We start from the raw sequence: 18,840 nt of genomic DNA, 5'->3' as shown, positions 1-18,840 counted from the left end.
CACGCTGATGTGTTGGAAATAAACTATTTTCGTAGACACTATGCTGCATTGCTCTCTCCACACATACACATGAACGCACACACACACACACACTTGTTCACACACTCATAGAATTTGGCGTGTAATTGACTTTTATTAATCGAACGTCGATCTATAAGCCATTTCGTTGTTGAAAATCAAATGCGAATTCTCTCAACAAATGCATTTACTTACATCCATACATCACAGCATTTCGTGTTTCAAGTATATTTTTAGTATCTTTTAAGATATATATGTATCTTCATTGATTTCGAGTTGGTTGAATGCCAGCACAATATTGGCCGATCGACCGATCGACCGACCAATTCGACCCGACCCGTTCACAAATGTAAATCAATTTTGGAAATTCGTTTTGCATCAATTGATTGAATTCGAAAATCTTTTAAGACCAATAATACATCAATTTAATTAATCTTCAATGCCATAAATCCATATGCTGGATAACTATATCAAAATATATATGCATACATAAGTGGCCAAAATAATAGGTCTTAGTTTGAGAATTCGAAAACTGTTCAAATAAAATTAATGCGGCATTTTTTGCAATCGGAAAACTGATTCTTAACGACTCGTAATACTAAATTGTAGTAAAATAAACATGTACAAAAATAAAAGGACCTCTTCAAAAGAAAATTCGACTATTTTAGTTGGTTAAACCATGGGTCTGGGCATAATAATAGATCTATTCTAGATATAATTAAATTCAAATTAAACAAAATAGGTAATTTTTTTGGTAAAGCTTTTTTTAAGAACTTGCTTATAAAATTTAGTTTTTTTTTTTTAGTATAAGGTCATACATAGATGTCTTTCTCTATAGTAACAATTTTGAACGTGTCTCCTGATATTTTCAGCATTTTTTTTTTATATTGACTTATTTATTGTTTAGATTACCAATACTTATGTATATCATATATACAGAGGGGAATCCAAGGAGTTTGAAAACAATTTTCCTTAAACCATTTTATTTGACATTCTTTAGCAAATTTTTTGGTTTAAATCAATTGTAAATTTTTGACTTTTAGAAACGTTTTACACATTTTTGACAAGATTAAAGGGCGTATTCTTGGCTGGTAGCATGTTTTTCGAACCCTTGAATGTGGTGAGGACCACATGCCGTATGTTTGCGTCACATGAGGAAAACAAAATAAACATTGCCTCGAATTCAAAAAACTCTTAAAGGACGATATTTTCAATATTTCAATAAATATTTTGGGCTAAAAGAAAAATCCAAATTGAAAAAAAAGAAGAAATTATGAAAAATTAGCCTTGCTTATAGTGACAATATCCTTGACTATATAGATCTGGTGATTTGTTTATACTAACTACAATATTTTAATTGAAATTCCCAAAATAATTAACTGATTATTGCAAGAATAAACAGACTAAAAAAATAATTAAGCATTATTTTTATTTATAGCATTTCCACAAGCCGCAAGGTACATACAAATTTAACGTAATTAAATTGAATGCACTTACACATTTAGATATCGAAGCCAATGGACAATTAGAGCCAATTACATTGTCTATCAATATAATAGAATCGATTATGTGGGGGTTACCATTGGACATTTTTTTTTTTTTATTGCCCATCAGAGTATTGAACGGAAAGTAGATTAAAATCCAAAATCAAATAGACAGACGGAAAAAGTAATACAGCAAAATGGTTGAAGATGATGACACATTTTGGCTAGACTGTCAATTATTTTTATGGGGAAATTAAGCTTGGTGTATAAGGCAAAACCCGACTATTGCGTTTACCAGTTGTCATGGAAGGACCTTGGATTTTGTTGAAGTTGCATCATAAAGCAAAAGTTCATCAAAAGTTTTATTATGATGATGATGATGATGTGGAGAAGACAAGTTCAAGTTGTTGCATGTTTTGAATTTCAGACATGTTTCTAACTATTGTGAGAAGGGTGTGACCCGACATCAGCAGCAGGCAGGCAGGAGCAATAGCAGCAGCAACAAGAAAGTTCAATTGCCGCCTCATCCATGCAGCATGCAGTACAGGAGGGGCATTATTGTGGCAAGTTGGATGAGCCGACGTCGACTGTTCATCAAGTTCATTCCACTTGGCATTAAAAAGCAGCCCCAACAAAGCATTCTAAGAATGCTGTGCAACAGACATACAAACAGACAGACACTGACAGTGAGATCTGTTTATAGACTCATCTGGCGACGACGACATTTACTTAATTACTTGGGCAGTATGAAAAAGTCTTGGTTGTTAGGTCGGTTGAAGCCGCTTGTTCACTTGGTTATATCATGGATTAATTACATTTTTTTATAGACAATGTTTCTAGGTTGCTAACCCACGCACCCTCAATCGCAAAAATATTTTCCTATTATTTTTTTGCCAAGTCAAGGTTAGTCCTTTGGCTATATTTAGATGACTTTTACGTTCACTTTCACTTACGTATAATTAATAAGGCAAAGCATTCATTAATTTGGCATTAGCCTGGTCAATTTTCCACAAAAAAAGGATGAAAACAAAAAAGTATTCTTTTGGTATGCTCGGGTTGTTGGGTATTCTGATATTTGACCTTTGATGAGGTGAGAGGTGAGTGAATGGATTAACTGAATGGATGGATTGGTAAGTCGGTTGGTTAGTTGGAAGTGTGTGGGTATTAATGGATTGATATCAGACTGAACCCGTAATTATGGTAACATGGCAAACAAACAACCACATCGAAGGCGTGCATAGGACATAGACATAGACATAGACATAGCACCAGCTTAACACAAAAACGTATGGCCAAAAGGAGCCAAAGGAGGAACGAACGTGATAGAAAAACATAATGCCATACATATATATTGTTATAGCGCGTGTTTCGTTGTACTTGTACCTACAATACCGACTGCGTCCTCATGGCAAGGCACAAGTAAAGTTGATTGACAGGATATAGATGACAATGGCTCTTTAGAATTGAGAGGGAGGATGAGGGGTGGGCGATTGGCGGGTTGTCTGGTTTACTGGTTGGTTGGCAGGCAGGATGGTGGTGGTGGTGATGGGATGGCAGGTGGCAAACGGTTGTGGGTAGTCGGCAATCGGCGTAGGCCATTAATATTAATCAAACGCACACACACGTGAGCTGCTCCACCTGCCAGCGGCGACAGTTTTGGGACATTTATCGATTTGCTTGCCGAATTGTACAACCGAATTCTGGGTTAACGCTCACTTGTTCAATTTGTTTATCCAATTTTGCTGCACATGGCATTTCTCATTCTACGCCTCCTTCCGTTCGCTGCTCGGCGTCCAGCAACCACACTCAGACTCAATTTGCAATCATTTAGACACTTCTCCTTGGCCACACGGTTAAAGTTCGACTATTATGGACGCACGGACTCGACACGCTCGACGGGCGCCAACTGTAGGACTGACTGATTGGATGGCTCTTGTCTCGTTGGCCTTTTTTCTCCGCTTTTTTTTTTTGAGTCCAATTATAAGGAGCTGAAGGACTAATGCGGACGCTACGCCGTTTTGTTTATAGCTGCGTTTGCAGTTGCTGCTGCTGCTTTTGTTATTGTTGTTGATGTCGGCATTTTTCGTTGTTCAGACGGATGCAAGGATTGTAGAGACCTGCGCAGTAAGCCAAACACCTAAAAGTAACGGTAGCAAATATTTGAATTGGCGTACGAAATTCACCTTATAGCCTAACGGACTTTAGGAAACCTAGAAGAAGAAATATGAATTGCAGTTCACTTAGGTTAAATATCTTGATATTATTGAAATAATAGAAACTCTTCCAAATATGAATAACTGATTTGGAAGATTTAAGAACCAACATCATTTGTCCTATATTTTTTTTAAATCTAACGGCGATCGTATTGTAGCTGCGTTTGCTTATCGATAATAAGTGATATCACAAAGAGTCGATACTTATCGAAACACACAAACAGCTGAGTTCCCACAGACCTACTCCCCCATCCAAAGGTTAGATAATAAAAACCAACATGGCATTTAAATTTGTGGCCCGATCCTGCAACTCCCTGCTGCAGCATGCCACACGACGTTCTCATCTCACGTTGGCATGGAGCCGCACACTATCCCATTACCCAGTAAACGATGCTCTATTCGGCCTGGATGAGGAGCGGCAGAAGCTGCGCGAGATCGCTTTTAATTTCTTTCAAAAGGAGCTAGCTCCACAGGCCAAGGAGATAGACAAACTGGATACCTTCAAGCAAGTGTTTAAATGGTAGGAGGTCGCTTTGATTTAACACCAGTCTGCCATTCTAGGGATATGCGTCCGTTTTGGCAGAAACTTGGCGAATTGGGTTTCTTGGGTATCACAGCGGAACCAGATTATGGCGGAACAGGTGGCACCTATTTGGATCACTGCATCATTATGGAGGAATTCTCACGGTACTCTACTTTCACTTGGCTTGGTTCTTAAGGTCATTTTACTGAATATTTTTCATCTGTTCTAGTGCTGCTGGGGGGAGTGGCTCTGTCATATGGTGCTCACTCTAATCTATGCATTAATCAGTTAACCAAAAATGGTACCCCCGAACAAAAGGCAAAGTATTTGCCCAAATTATGCAGCGGAGAACATATTGGTGGTCTGGCCATGTCTGAGCCTGGAGCTGGCTCTGATGTTGTGTCGATGAAACTGCGTGCCGAACGTAAAGGCGATTATTATGTGCTGAATGGATCAAAGTTTTGGATTACAAATGGTTCCGATGCGGATACATTGATTGTTTATGCCAAAACAGGAGCGAGTGATGCACCAGGCAAGCATGGCATTACAGCCTTCATTGTGGAGACGGCCTGGGAGGGATTCAGTGTGGCCCAGAAGCTCGATAAGCTTGGCATGCGCGGCAGTAGCACCTGTGAGCTGGTGTTCCAAGATTTGAAAGTGCCAGCCAAAAATATTCTTGGCCAGGAAAATAAAGGTGTCTATGTGCTGATGTCTGGCCTGGATTACGAGCGTTTGGTACTGGCTGCAGGGCCAGTGGGTCTTATGCAAGCAGCATGTGATGTTGCCTTTGACTATGCGCATCAGCGCAAGCAAATGAACAAACTAATTGGTGAATTCCAGTTGCTTCAAGGAAAAATGGCAGACATGTATACCTTACTAAGCGCCTCCCGAAGCTACTTGTACGCCGTGGCTAGATCATGCGATAATGGTGTGCGCAGTTCAAAGGATTGCGCTGGTGTTATATTGTATTGCGCCGAAAATGCCACTAAATTGTCCTTAGATGCCATTCAGATACTCGGTGGTAATGGCTATATTAACGAGAATCCCACTGGTCGTTTGTTGCGTGATGCAAAGCTCTACGAGATTGGAGCTGGCACCTCTGAGATAAGACGCTGGCTAATTGGACGGCAATTGAACCAGGAATACAAGTAGAATGACAATGGATATGTTTAGAAAACCTTTCCGTTGAGATGACAAACGCTGATAAATTCAGGACAAACCGAAACCAGACAGACTAATTGTTGCATTTATATATTTTTAAAGAATTTTATTCAAACGTACCTAAACTTTGTGCCTTCTTTTGTGAAACAAACTACATGTATAATAATTAATTAATAAAGAGCAAATTATCATATTCTTAGATTTATCCGCTCTGCTAGCAGGACACACTAAAACACTTTAATAGCATACAATTAGGGTGACGCTTTTTCATAGCATACTTATTTGGACAGAGGAAAATTGTGTGTGAGGGCCTGAAAAGGCGATTACATTTACTGCAAACTAAAATAATCTGCTAAATTTCCAATATATTTTAAGCAAATTGACTTTATTCATGTTCAAAGTCCTAAATTCTAAATGTTTTTTGAAAAATCTAAAATGTTATTTTCAGAATCTTGTCAAGCTGTGATTGATTTTTTCATAGATCCAGTCAATATAGTGACAAACCCGTACGTAAACTCCCGGTCTATTCTGGTAGCCGCAATGCTGTCCCCATGATATAATGCCATATAGAGTTTCGCCATCTAAAAAAAAGGTATAAAATCAAACCTAAAATCAATAAACTAGGGAAATACTCACCCTCATCGGAGCAGACAAGCGGACCACCAGAGTCACCCTCACATGCGTCTACACTCTCGTCCATGGAGCCGGCACAGAACATTCCTGAAATTAATGATATGAATTGGTTAAAACTATATTAGCAATTCCTCTTTGATCAAACGATTAATACCTTCGGTCATTGCATCACCATAGACATTTGAGCGTTTGCAAGTGGCATCAGATAAAATGGGCAACTGAGCTGATCTAAGGATCTGAGATGGAGCTGAGAATATAAGTTTAAATGAATGGTAGACTCTTCCCGCAAAGTTGATTAAGCACTTACTGGACAAACCGGACTTAATGGATCCCCAACCGGATATGGTGCATGTTCGATTCTCGCCAAGAGCGACATTCTTTTCTGGTAAGCAAATTGGCTGGACATAGTCACTAAATTTGAGCGGAGTTTTAAGCACAATCACAGCAATGTCATTATTCATGTGTGAGCCATCGCGGAATTTCTCATGGGTATACCAGTTCTCAATGAACGAATCCACTTCAGAGGATTCAGCAATATTGGCATAATGATCACCGACACGCACAAAGTAGGATCCCTTTGGATGGCCGTACAGGCAATGGGCAGCAGTCAGAAGATGACGCTTAGAGATGACTACAGCGCCGCACCAATGACTTGAGATGCCGCCACGACCGCGGGTACGTATGGTGGCCTGCCAAGGATGTCGACCGCGACGCGCTATATTACCCTTAATAACACGCTCCTCAGGATGGGCATACTCATCGGTTAGATCATCTTTGAAGATACCGCAACGGCGTGGCGTATGTAGAGCCTTGCTGGAACGTTCCCACAGGCCAATGTCCGATAAAGTAAAAGCCGGATGATTAACCTGCCCGGATGGGCTTCCCTTAATGTTGTGGTTGCCACCACCTACTGAGTGAAGTCGAACACTCTGCTGACGCTGCTGCCGGGTTGGTGGTGGTCCAGCTGTACAACGTAGACTGACATCTTCAGTATGATTGCAATTATGTTCTCCCCAATTCCAGTGACTGCATTTATCGATGCTACTTTCATTGCCATGACACATGACCTCATCCAGCCAAATAGGTCCACTTGCAGGGCCAAAGATATTTTTCTCAATTTTCTAAGCAAAGACAGTTTGACAAAAACCAAAAAAATACTAAAAACTTTAAATTCGACATACCGCTGGTCCATAGTATCCCAAAGAATTGCAGGCAATTTGCGCTGACTTTACACTGAAATCGTCATCACAAACACTGCCCCAGACACCATGGTACTTCACCTCCAGCCGGCCTTCGCTTGGATTGCGTCCACCCTCCAAACGATACTCAATGGGAGCCTGCCAAGTCCTCAAAATAGTTAAGACAAATTTAAGTTTCGATATGCTGCTCCCTCACCTTGCAAACTGCTTCACTCTCGTCCGATTTATCCGCACAATCCTCTGTATGATCGCATACAAAGGCTGGTGGAATGCATTCTTTAGAGGTATGACAAAGCCAATAGTTGTTCGGGCACTTGAGTACGGGAACCTTGCAGACTACTCCCACGACTTCATCGACACCGCAATTGTGGATGCCCCAGCCCTTGAATTGGCAATCCTTGAGCATTGTCTCATTACCCTGACACTCCACTTTGTCCATCATATAGTTGAAATTGCGGTCAGGTGGGGCATAATACGAATTGCCACGAACTTCTTGTGCGCCCATTTTATAGCCCAATTCACGGCAAACAACGTCGGCATCACGTAAACCAAACTTGTCATCACACACATAACCCCACTGACCGTTGACTGGAAAGAGCAACGAATTGACAATGACCCATTGAATTCACTTTCGAATCCAATTATAAATGCATACCCTTAACTTCAACGCGTCCCATATGTGAGTTCTCGCCGCCAGTTAAACGCACCTGATAGCCCAGATGTTGACACTGGCTCTCGTCGCGACGATTAGGGCCACAGTTATTTACTCCATTGCAAACTTCCTTTTGCTTAATGCACTTGCCATTGCCGCAATCGAATTCGCAGTCATTATCCTGGAAATTGCTACGTATGGATATTTGATATGGAGATTTAGGTGTTGTTTCCTCAGCGTTAGGACTGGGTAGATATTCTTCATCCTCATCTTGATCTTCTGGTGAGTCAAAAGATTTGGGCAAACGTTGATCGGTGTGATGATGCTGATGATGAACTTTGTCAGTCGGGTCAGGACTATTCTGTTCGGGATTTTGCCGAAAGGGATTGGGCAATTCTGGATGCTGGCTATGATAGAGGGGACTATGGTAATGGTGACTGTTGTGGTGCTGATGCTGATGGTGAGAATGCGGCTTCTCAAACGGATCGGGCAAATTTGGGTGACGCCTATGAAAATCACGATTATGACCGTGACCGTATTGCGGCGTATGCCAATTGTTGTTGTTTTTGTTGTTTGTGGTGGTGGCAGTGGCAGTGGTTGTGCTGGATGCGGTGGTTGTCGTCGTCATTGAATCGATGTCCACCTTACGTGTGCCACGATGAAAATCATTTTGTGTATCACCAAAAGCATAGGTTGTGGGATTTATGGTCTGCTCAGTGTGTGTCGTTTCCTCAGCATCTGGAACAACAGAGTCAGAGTCGCTGTCAGATTCGTTCGTTTCAATGTCCAGGCTTTCCTGCTCGCCGGCCACAATGAGTTCAACATCATCGTCGGGTCGTATGGAATTTCTGGGAGTGGTTGTTGTGGATGTAAATGTTATAGTTTTAGAGGTAGGTGGCTTGCTTATCACCGTAGCTATGGCTGATTCAGTTTGTTTGGCTAAAATCTCTGGGGCATTGCCACTGTGATTGAAGTAGGGACGCAGCATTAGACGCAAAGCCTCACCGAAAATCCGTTGATCATTAGAAGGATCCGAATTAAGACCTGGTTTAGCAGCCTTAGAATTTAATGAGGGATTGTAAAATTTATGATCAAAAGGAGGCGGACTAAGATCATGCCTCTTAGTTGTGCTCTCTCCGAAGTCATCCAAATCGTCATCGATTTCCTCGGAAGGAATGAAAGGATCTGGAGTTTTTTGTGTAGTAGTTGGTAGCGGAATCTTTTGCCAAGATGTATTATGGGAATGGGCTACAGCTGCATAGCCAGGACTATAATGTGGTTGTCTAACTTCTTTCGGTGAGCTAACATTGGCCATAGGTGGATAGATGGGAAATGTACGAAGATTTGTAGGCAAACGAGTTGGGGATGGGGTTAAAGGTTGTGGTGCTGGAGTTGGTGATGGGGGTGGTGGTGGAGGTTGCAAGCCTCCATATAAATTTGACTCGTCTATAACTGGTTGGCGATGCAAAGGAGAGGATGGCGGAATGAAACCCTTCACGGGCGGGTCATATAAATCTACAGGTTCCTGATGTGTTTCACTGGGAAACTGATCGTGTGATGGACTGGGTGGCGTAAGGTTTTGGTCTAGGTCAACTGATTGCTGTCCAGCATCGGGTGTGTAATCTAAATCAAGAGGTTGCTGTCCCCCTAAAGGAGCTAATGGTGGCAAATCATGATTGGGATATTGTTGGCCACCTTCAGCCAAATTTCTACCAAAGTCTTGACGTGACCAACTGTTGGGTGAGTAATGTGAATGATGTGCTTGTGGTTGGTGCTGCTGCTGATCCTCCTCCTCCTCGTCTTCGACCTCTTCCACAACTGGTTTAGCGTAATACACATGATCTGTAGAGGCAGGAGCCATGGGTGCCAATGGAGTCTTATAACTGGGATAATTACGATTCGGCTGTAGGGATCCCTCCACATAGAGCACACTCTGTGTGGGCATACGATGTGTAAATGAGGTGCCATGGCCCGACCAGCCTCCTGCTTCGCCGCCATATTGCTGATTGACTTGTCCAACCTGCTGCTGCTGCTGATGGTAATTTGTAAAGCCAATGCCAGCTGGACGCTGCATATTCATGGAACTCCAACGATTGCCACCATCATTTTCCCTCCTGCCTTCATTGTAGGCTTTCGATTGGCGACTCTCTGCAAGAGAAAGATCTTAAGTCAATGAAATGGCAAGAGGAGATTTCTGGGGTAAGGTTAGTAACCATAAGGCGACTGATCTATCATAACATCGTAATTGTAGTCGCATCGATCGTTTCGGGCCACCAGAGCACTGGCTAAACACAACTTGCGCGAGATACTAAAAATCTGTTCTGGTGAGCAATCCGAGATCAAAGCTAGCCGCTGTTCCGCCGATTGTGGACAAGTGAGATATTTGCTTGGCACTCGTGGATGTGGCAAAAGTATCGAGCTACTCAAACCCATGGGACAGAAAATGGCGGCGTCTAGCGATTGGGATTTGATCTGCTGCCACCATTCGTAGATGATAAGCAGTTCGCTGATGGTATAAAGGCGTTCCTGTCGCTGCACTTGCTCCACTCCCTGGCATCTGTGTTGCGAAAAGCTGAAATGTTCGCCGGGTGGACAACTGACTAGTAAAATATCATTGCCCTCGCAGCTAAGAAACTTGGAACAATCAAAGGGATACACATGATGGCCATCTTGTGGACAGATCAGAACTAGAAAAGATGGGTAATTCGGTTATTCGTTCATCGTCAACATCACCATAAGTGGATCATCGGCTCACAATCGATTTCTTGCTGTTGCAGGTGTTGGGCCTGTCCCTGATACCCTGTGATGTGATCCCAGGTAGCTACCTGTTGCTTGTACACACAATATCCTTGGGACAGACTAAAGACATAACCAGAGGGACACTGCTGGATTTGAGTATGACCACCTTGACAACTCACATAGCTGCTGCCATCAAAGGGATGCGGGAAAAGTCCATAAACTGAACTGGGACATAATAAACGCTTATAGGAAGAGGCAGCAGAGTTCCCAGAGATAGAAGTGGAACTAGAGCTGGTGGTTAAAGGTGAGTAGACCCCGTCGTTTCCAGAGCTGAAGCTGAAGCTAGATGATGAAGGTGAATAAACACCAGCGTTCCCAGCGGAAGAAGTGGAACTGGAGCTGAATGTTGAAGGTGAATAGGCTGCACCGTTGCCAGAGATGGAGCTGAAGCTGGAGCCAGATGCTGAAGGTGTATAGACTCCAGAGTTTCCTGAGATGAGAGTGGAGCTGTGGCTGGTTGCTGGTGATGAATAGGCTGTCGTCCCAGTGTGACATTCTGCCACCTTATCTTTGTGATCACAAACTTGGGAAATTCTATTCCAAGCTGTGCCAGGGCCGCAGTTTTGAATAAATGTCTGTCCATTGGCGCAATTCAGGAACTTTGTACAATCGAATGGATGCGGTTGAAACCCCTGAGCTCCAGGCAGACAATTGGCTTCACCTTGATGTTGATGTCCGCTATCGTTATCTCTTGCCACCGACACCTCTGCCGCTGCCTCTTCTTGGTTATAGAACTCATGTTGCGTCTCACTCAAATACTCCACACGATCATTTTCGTCCAACTGATCTCTGGCCACGCAAACTTGCTGGGAGATGCTAAAAACGGTGCCCTGGTCACAACTGGCCACGGACGTTTGTTGATCCCGACATATAAGATACTTGGTGCAATCGAAGGGATGCAGGTAATAGCCATGACTTATCTGAGTGGGACAAGTGACTGTGGTCAAGTCTTGCATAAAATCAGCTGCAAATGGATTAAGGCATGGAAAAGGCATTATCGACACGATAGCTGATGGGGGCCAAAGGATTTCGAAAAACGCTTACTAGAGATTTGCAATGTTCTGTGTGAGTAACTCAAATAGTCGTGCTCCGAAAGTTCCCGAGGATTACGGCACTTGCGTTGACCCAAACTATAGACAAAACCTCGTGGACAGGACTCCACCTGAAGTAGACCATTCTGGCATCTGATGAAGTAGGCGCCATGAAAGGGATATGGATAGTAGCCCTGAAGGCTACGTGGACATGCCGATAGCGAGGACTGAAAAGCTTGACTATCCCGATAGCTATAGCTACCGCTTTGTACTCCCGTCAGCTCCAGCTGCAATTCCTCAAAAAACATTACGTAATCCCCCGAAGCCAAGAGGCGACGAGGACGACAAATACGCTGCGACAAACTGAAGGCCATCTGCTGCTCACATCTCAGTATGGACATTTTGCCATTGGAACAACGTATGTACTTGCTGCCATCGTAGGGATAAAGATGAAGGCCATCGGTGCCAGCCGGACAAGCGGTTAAAATCAGAGCTGCCCACAAGTAAGGAAGGAATTGATGTACATATCATCAGGATCATCATCTTTCAATAACTGGCTACTCACAATACTCATAGCTGACCACCGACACAATATAGGCCACATATTCACTGTAGAGGGCCTCCGTCTTGAGCTTACAGTATGCATTCGGTATGCTAAACACATAATTGGGAATGCAACTCTGAATGGCCACTTTGCCAGCCTTGCAATGCAAGTACTTTGTCTGATCGAAGGGATGGGCAAATAGACCCACCACACCGGCAGGGCACAACAGATCATTCAGATGTTGATCAGACACAGCGGCTAAAGGAAGGGCAATAGAATTAGACCTACCTATGACCTAAAGATCCAAAAGCATATGAAGACACCAAAGCATAATGAGCAAAGCAAAGCAAAGCAAGCAAAAGGCAAGAAAATGATATTGAAGCAGATGAAAACACAGAAAGCAGAAAAGGCAAAGATTTTGTTGGGACTTACAAGACAATTGAGAGTTGGTGGCGGTGGCAGAGAAAACACACACCAAGCGTTGACCATCGAAGATCTGGGTGGCCGGGCATTGCTCCACCTGCGCTTTTACACCTATTCCACATCGCAAATACCTACGCTGGTCATGCGGATGAGGATAAAGGCCACGCAAACCAGGAGGACAGACCGGGCCAATACTTTCCTCGTAGCCACCTTCTGATTTGTAGTATTAGTTTTGTTGTTCTTTGGGGGAAAATTGTATAACTAAAACTAAATAAATAATAATCATACGTACCGTAGGCCTCTGATGCAGCACCACCACTGATACCAGCTCCACAATCCACCTTGTTCTTGTAGTCACAGATCAGAAGCGATGCACTAAAAGCTGTGCCTGGTCCGCAACTCTGCACAAAAGTTTGACCATTGGCACAATTGAGGAACTTGGTGCAATCAAAAGGATGCGGATGCAAGCCATTAACACCAGCTGGGCACTTGGGTTCAGTGTTGATTTGCCTCAAACGAGCCGAACGACTGGATTGATTGGAATTCACTGCTGCTGCTGCTGCTTCAGCAACGTCTCCGTTACACGATACCTTGCTGGGTGAATCGCATTGCAAGCTCCTGGCATCGAATAGTGTGCCAGGTGCACAGGTCTGAATGGTTGGACGTCCATTGAAACAATTGACGAATCGATGGCAATCATGAGGATATGGCTTTAGACCCGTAAAAGCCACTGGACAAGCCGATTCACGCTCATAGATGGGCTGCTCTTGAATTCTGGCACTGCCGCCGTAAGACGTTTGCGTTGATGCCGATAACCCGGACTGCCCGGCATCATAATAGCTGCCACCAGATTGATAAGCATTCGAACACTCTAGCGTCTGTCGGAGACGTAATTATAAAATACTAATTTAAAATTCAACATACAAACAAATAATTTCAAAAAAAGACAACAACAGCCTATACACAATTAAGATCAATTGACAAAATTGAAAATGCTTTTCCTGGAAATCGTAATCACACTATATACATAGAAAGAAAGATATTACACACATTTTCGCAAAAATTAAAAAAGTTAAATACACGATAGTAAGTTATTTTCTACAGTAATTCTGACTAAAGCTTATAAACTAACTAACTTGATAGAAACTCAATTTTTGATTAAGTCGAATAACGCCCCAAAACGGGTAACAACTGCGATTAATTAGGCCGATTCACATATACATATATGTATTTATGTGCATTCTGATTGTCTTTTTCTGACATTGATTTATTTGAATTGCATTAGCCAAATCATTTCTAAAATATATTTTGGTAAACAAATTTATATTTTTTTACTCCATATTTCACTTCAAATATTTGTAAATCATGAAATTCCCATCAAATAGCAGACACCTTTCAATTAACATTGATCGGGTTTTTAAATATTACAAAAGATATATTTAATAAATGTTTTCTTTTTACTAACATTTAGCAATGCCAGTAGAAGCCAAAGGCCGAAAAGTCCCTTGGACATAGTGAGTGAATTTGGATTCAAATTATACTATGATATATATTGTCTATATGTATGTACTCGAAAACTGATAACGATTTTCCCGTAATGTTTTAAAGCGCACTTGAATTTACAATTTAAGTTGTTGTCCCGCTCAAGTTGGGGCCTCGACTGACACAACAGCTTAGCATCTCTATCTTCGTCCATCCATCCAATTGAGCTCTGTTTGTTATCAGCTTAAAAGATCTCAAGACCTATTCTAGAGCTACTGACAGACATGGAGGACGGGGCTTATCGTCGCACAAGTGTGCGTGTGTGTCTGTTTACATTATGTGTGTGTGTTGTTTTTTTTTTTTTTTTTTTTTGGGTTTTTCTCACTTTTTTTGACTCACGGATGATGATTTACGATAGTTGTGAAGATTTTAGCTGGTTGCATCTTTTCTATTTACATTATATTTAATAAAACTTAAGTCTAGATGATGGTGACTAGTTCTTATCAGTGGACTTATGCTCGGCGCCAGATTCAACTAGGCCTGTACGTTGTTGTATCTTTAACCAGAGTTGATCATATGGTTGCTCAAGCTCTGCCTTCGTTTTAGGGATTCCCACAGCGCGTCGCACTTCCGGCGACAGCAAAAACAGATTCTGAGCCAGACCAAAGCTACTGGAGGCTACCCAGTAGACGCAAAGTGCCGATGGCACAGTACAGGCAACTGGAATCATAACAATGCTCAGGCCGCGGAATACATTGTTTATTATATTCTGTAGACGTGTAGCTGGACGTGTTCGCGACATGGACTGCAGCTCGATTATGCCCAAATTAATGAGGCCTAGGGCCACGGGCAGAATGTATGAGTGATCGACCACAGTGAGGTTTGGTATCCAACCAAAGCCACCTATTGTCATTTCGGTGGTTATTATTTGGGCTTTCAGTGTTGTGGGATCGGGCAGCATATAGACCAAATTTCGCAGTGCCACAGATTGAAAAATCCACAAAGGGATTTGACCCCAGAGAACTATAAGAGTTTTCATTGGATGACAATTGTCGCGTACTATTAACTTTTGCCATTGCTTTTTGATCTGCAATATAATTCAAGTAAGTATTCCACTGTGACCAACGTGTATCTAACAAAAAGAAAACTTACCGAACGTCTGTAGACGACTTGAGTTTGCTTGTCGCTCCATTTAAATTTGTGTTTGGCCATGGCTGCCTCCCTTTTTAGCTCTTCCACTATGGCCGGCATTTCCAGAGCAATCTTTTCTATTCGTGCTGTAATCTTGTGTTGGTAAATGGTCAGAGGCAATGTTACAACACCACGAAATAGAAACGTGGAGGCCACAATGGACGCCCACCATGGCAATCCGCTGAAATCGTGGATCTGTGTTAGGGCCTCCTGCATATAAGCTACTGGTGTGCTAATGGACAAAGTTTGCCAAAATCCGACCATTCCGCTGGCATTTGCTAGCTCCACTTGAAGTTGAGATCCGGCCGCTGCCCCCGCCTCGGTGGAAGCCAGACGCCGCTTATGGTGCGAGACAATTGGTGCTGTGACTTCCGAATAACCCAAGACATTGTTCCAAGTGGCCGCAATCCCTCGTCTGCTGTAACAGGAACATAATCGTAACGTTCCCATTTTCATACGACCCACAGTCAGCTGTTTTGAGCCCAACAGCGTAACACAGCAAACATTTTGATGGGGCAACAAATTTTAAATGTCCGCGGAGTTAGTTGCTTTGGCAGTGGAATATTGTCTCTGTTTATAAAATCAAATTAGTACACAGAACACGCCATAAAAAATTCGCAATTATGTGTAAGTATTGAGCATTTCATTTTTAGGGTTTTTTAAAAACGAGATGCATTAGTAGTGAATAATGGCAAAACCAAAAGCGCGAATGCAAATTTAAAGAACAGTGCTAGTAAACGCTAAAAGTATATCGATAAGTGTGCAATCGATTTTACATTTCGACAATTAAAGAAGTATCGATACATGTACACTGTAACACGTACATTTTCCAAGTGGACAAAAGTTGATCTTTTTTTTTGTTGCCAATTACTTTGCCAATTTTATTATTCTAAGTAGAATTAGATGCACGACTGTGTTAAATGTTGTCCGATAAAGTGCAGTAGTAAGGAATTTGCCACGTCCTACATAAAAAAGGCAGAGCAGCGCAAGTCTTAGCTTAGACTTGTCCTTGGCTTGTCTCGTCTGTTTCATTCAATATTGCGCCAGCGTCATCAAAAACTTGGGCGATTTTCATATCAACCAGTTACCATAGAAAAGATAAGTAAAAGTGTTTGACTGTTGTCATGGCTAGTCCCAGAACGCGAAGAGTGCTCCAAGAGCTGAAACCCCAAGATGAGAATTCGGTATGTCAAAAAAAAAAAAAAAAAAAACATTGATACATACATTCACACGCAGACAAACACACATACACATTTCATTTGTATACATACATGCATTTTAAACCGAAACGTGATTTCCAATTAGAAATGCTTCGAGTGTGGCACACACAATCCGCAGTGGGTATCAGTTACATATGGAATCTGGATTTGCTTGGAATGCTCAGGAAAGCATCGCAGCTTGGGCGTCCATCTGTCGTTTGTGCGCTCCGTTACAATGGACAAATGGAAAGACATTGAGTTGGAAAAATGAAGGCCGGCGGCAATCGCAATGCTCGTGAATTTCTGGAGGATCAGGCTGACTGGAATGAGCGAGCCCCTATTACGCAGCGATACAATTCCAGAGCAGCGGCTCTCTATCGTGATAAAATATCGACATTGGCCCAGGGCAAAAGCTGGAATCAAAAAGAGGCAGAATCACGAATAGGAGGCAGTGGAACTAATAACAGTCGCAACATTTCTAGTAGTACTTCAATAGGTGGAGGCGGTAGTTCGCAGTCCTCAGGATATGGTGGCTCTGGTGGTGCTGGCGGCGGCTATCAGAACGGTGGTGGCAGTTATGGCGACGCTCCAAGCTATCAGCAGTTTCAGACACAGGAGTTCAAGGATCAGAAAGAAGAATTTTTTAATCGACGTCAAGTAGAGAATGCATCGCGACCAGCGTAAGTACGAAATACTCTTATGCTTAATAATCTAATGAGATTGCCTTCCTCTAGTAATTTGCCACCGAATCAGGGAGGAAAATACGCTGGATTTGGTTTCACACGTGACCCACCACCGAAAACACAATCTCAAGAGATTTTCGATTCCACTTTATCCACGCTGGCATCGGGATGGAGTCTCTTTTCAACAAATGCTTCCAAGTTAGCAACCACGGCGAAAGAAAAGGCTGTAACTACTGTCAATTTGGCCTCCAACAAGGTACAGGGAATCATTTATAGATGATTCTTCCTTTATTTTTTTGTTATTTCTTTTTTGATTTCCATTAAGCTATTGTTTTCCCTTTTCTTTTTGATTTTATTTTTTCTATGGTTTGTAGATTAAAGAAGGCACTTTGCTAGAATCAGTGCAATCTGGTGTCTCAGATGTGGCCTATAAGGTCGGTAGTATTTTGGAAACTCTCAATACACACCTTATTCTTATAAACATATAGATTATAGCTTGCTCGGTTCGTTTACCCTACAATTTGTGTTTTCCCCACAGGTTACGGACATAGGCAAACGTGGATGGAATAACTTGGCAGGCAGCAACATTTCATCACCTCAAAGCGGCTATCAGGATCCCAGTTTCGAGGACAATGCCTATCAACGTTCCCATTCGGTTGGTGGCAATCTCGCTGGCGGTTTGGGTCAGCAGAGCGGCGTAAGCGACAGCGATTGGGGTGGCTGGCAAGATAGTGCCAACAATAAGACGCATCTGACCAGCTCCAGTTCGTATCATAATCAATTGAGTAGTAACAGCGGCACAGCAACCTCTGGCCTCACTCACGATGCCGATTGGTCCGGCTTTGAGGCATCCAACTATCAGAGCGCCGAAACATCCTATCAGAATACCCCATCGGGTGGCCAGAGTACGCGCCGCAATATGAAAATGCAAGACACATCACAGAAACTGAGTGAAGGTTTTGAAAATCTGGACGTGAAAAATGTGAAACCTACGACAACAGCCGGCGGCTCATCCAGTGGCAAAGCCACCGCTGAAGATGATGCTTGGAATTTGTTGATGAATTAGGGGAATTATTATGTGAAATTGAACCGTACCAACCACAATGTAACTTGTACTTTCTTGTCTTTTTGTTTAATTTTTTGTCCTCAATGTGAAGTGAGCGATGAGCTGTTGTACGCGCATTTAATGTAATTAACAAACAAACAGATATTACCAATTTGTAAATCACTCTATTAAACACCCCGACAACTCCCCCCTGAATGCTCCAACATAATAATTTCCAACGAAAAGTGCAATTTTTAAATATCATTTCCAGAGTTTAGACCAATTTTATATAGAACTACAACTATTAAACAAATTAATTAGCTTAAAATACATGCTATATATATGTGGAATACAACTAAATGAAACGGATATAAACGAATATGGCTATGAATGAATATAAAAGACCCATTTTCCACATTTTTTTCTTTGTTTCGAGCGGGTAAAATTTAAAACGAAATACATACTTGTTAAAATTTCGATAGTTTAAATGTTGCAGCAGGAAATCGATAATTACTTTCCAAAGTATTGTGACAATTATGGGCCGTGGAAAACCGCTTCTA

General features: G+C 42.3%; 4 protein-coding genes across 6 annotated transcripts; 2 read left to right on the top strand and 2 right to left on the bottom strand.

The window, feature by feature from the left end:
- The first annotated feature begins 3,936 nt into the window (after window positions 1-3,936).
- LOC137579768 (isovaleryl-CoA dehydrogenase, mitochondrial) lies at window positions 3,937-5,592 on the top strand. Its single transcript, XM_068293579.1, is given in 2 exon segments — window positions 3,937-4,220; window positions 4,277-5,592. Coding segments are annotated over 2 exon segments (1,341 nt in total). The 5' UTR covers window positions 3,937-3,993; the 3' UTR covers window positions 5,391-5,592.
- Window positions 5,593-5,763: 171 nt separating this feature from the next.
- On the bottom strand, window positions 5,764-14,448 carry teq (Tequila). Of its 3 annotated transcripts, XM_068293575.1 has the most exons (14): window positions 14,146-14,448; window positions 12,973-13,558; window positions 12,690-12,893; window positions 12,279-12,515; window positions 11,727-12,206; window positions 10,639-11,646; window positions 10,097-10,570; window positions 7,887-10,031; window positions 7,428-7,819; window positions 7,214-7,369; window positions 6,340-7,153; window positions 6,187-6,279; window positions 6,036-6,119; window positions 5,764-5,980 (listed from the first exon to the last, which is right to left on the bottom strand). In XM_068293575.1, the coding sequence occupies exons 1-14, from the start codon at window positions 14,191-14,193 to the stop codon at window positions 5,844-5,846; spliced, it is 6,858 nt and encodes a 2,285-aa protein (XP_068149676.1). In that variant the 5' UTR covers window positions 14,194-14,448; the 3' UTR covers window positions 5,764-5,843. The 3 variants fall into 3 exon arrangements, with proteins under 3 accessions (XP_068149676.1, XP_068149677.1, XP_068149678.1); XM_068293576.1 differs by lacking the exons at window positions 12,973-13,558; window positions 14,146-14,448 and having other exon boundaries at window positions 12,279-12,552; window positions 12,690-12,831; XM_068293577.1 differs by lacking the exons at window positions 10,097-10,570; window positions 10,639-11,646; window positions 11,727-12,206; window positions 12,279-12,515; window positions 12,690-12,893.
- A 141-nt stretch (window positions 14,449-14,589) lies between these two features.
- On the bottom strand, window positions 14,590-15,833 carry LOC137579769 (cytochrome c oxidase assembly protein COX18, mitochondrial). The gene is made up of 2 exons (XM_068293580.1): window positions 15,315-15,833; window positions 14,590-15,249 (listed from the first exon to the last, which is right to left on the bottom strand). The coding sequence occupies exons 1-2, from the start codon at window positions 15,807-15,809 to the stop codon at window positions 14,656-14,658; spliced, it is 1,089 nt and encodes a 362-aa protein (XP_068149681.1). The 5' UTR covers window positions 15,810-15,833; the 3' UTR covers window positions 14,590-14,655.
- Window positions 15,834-16,160: 327 nt separating this feature from the next.
- ArfGAP1 (ADP-ribosylation factor GTPase-activating protein 1) lies at window positions 16,161-18,682 on the top strand. Its single transcript, XM_068293475.1, is given in 6 exon segments — window positions 16,161-16,537; window positions 16,659-16,812; window positions 16,815-17,232; window positions 17,287-17,491; window positions 17,610-17,669; window positions 17,774-18,682. Coding segments are annotated over 6 exon segments (1,425 nt in total). The 5' UTR covers window positions 16,161-16,477; the 3' UTR covers window positions 18,302-18,682.
- Window positions 18,683-18,840: the final 158 nt, after the last annotated feature.

The sequence above is a fragment of the Drosophila tropicalis genome, unplaced genomic scaffold, assembly GCF_018151085.1.
Source record: "Drosophila tropicalis isolate 14030-0801.00 unplaced genomic scaffold, ASM1815108v1 contig_769, whole genome shotgun sequence".
NCBI classification, from domain to species: domain Eukaryota; kingdom Metazoa; phylum Arthropoda; class Insecta; order Diptera; family Drosophilidae; genus Drosophila; species Drosophila tropicalis.
The sequence above is the reverse complement of the archived record's forward strand: the minus strand, read 5'-3'. Positions and strand labels throughout refer to the sequence as shown.

What these genes read in the sequence shown, in the direction of transcription:
- teq (XM_068293575.1), bottom strand. Translation starts at nt 14,193, where the DNA reads ATGTCCAAGGGACTTTTCGGCCTTTGGCTTCTACTGGCATTGCTAAAT. An exon ending in AGAGTGAAGCAGTTTGCAAG is followed by an intron (nt 7,370 to 7,427) that starts GTGAGGGAGCAG and finishes AGGACTTGGCAG; the next exon opens with GCTCCCATTGAGTATCGTTT. An exon ending in TGGTGATGCAATGACCGAAG is followed by an intron (nt 6,120 to 6,186) that starts GTATTAATCGTT and finishes CATTAATTTCAG; the next exon opens with GAATGTTCTGTGCCGGCTCC.
- LOC137579769 (XM_068293580.1), bottom strand. Translation starts at nt 15,809, where the DNA reads ATGAAAATGGGAACGTTACGATTATGTTCCTGTTACAGCAGACGAGGG. An exon ending in AAGTCGTCTACAGACGTTCG is followed by an intron (nt 15,250 to 15,314) that starts GTAAGTTTTCTT and finishes ATTATATTGCAG; the next exon opens with ATCAAAAAGCAATGGCAAAA.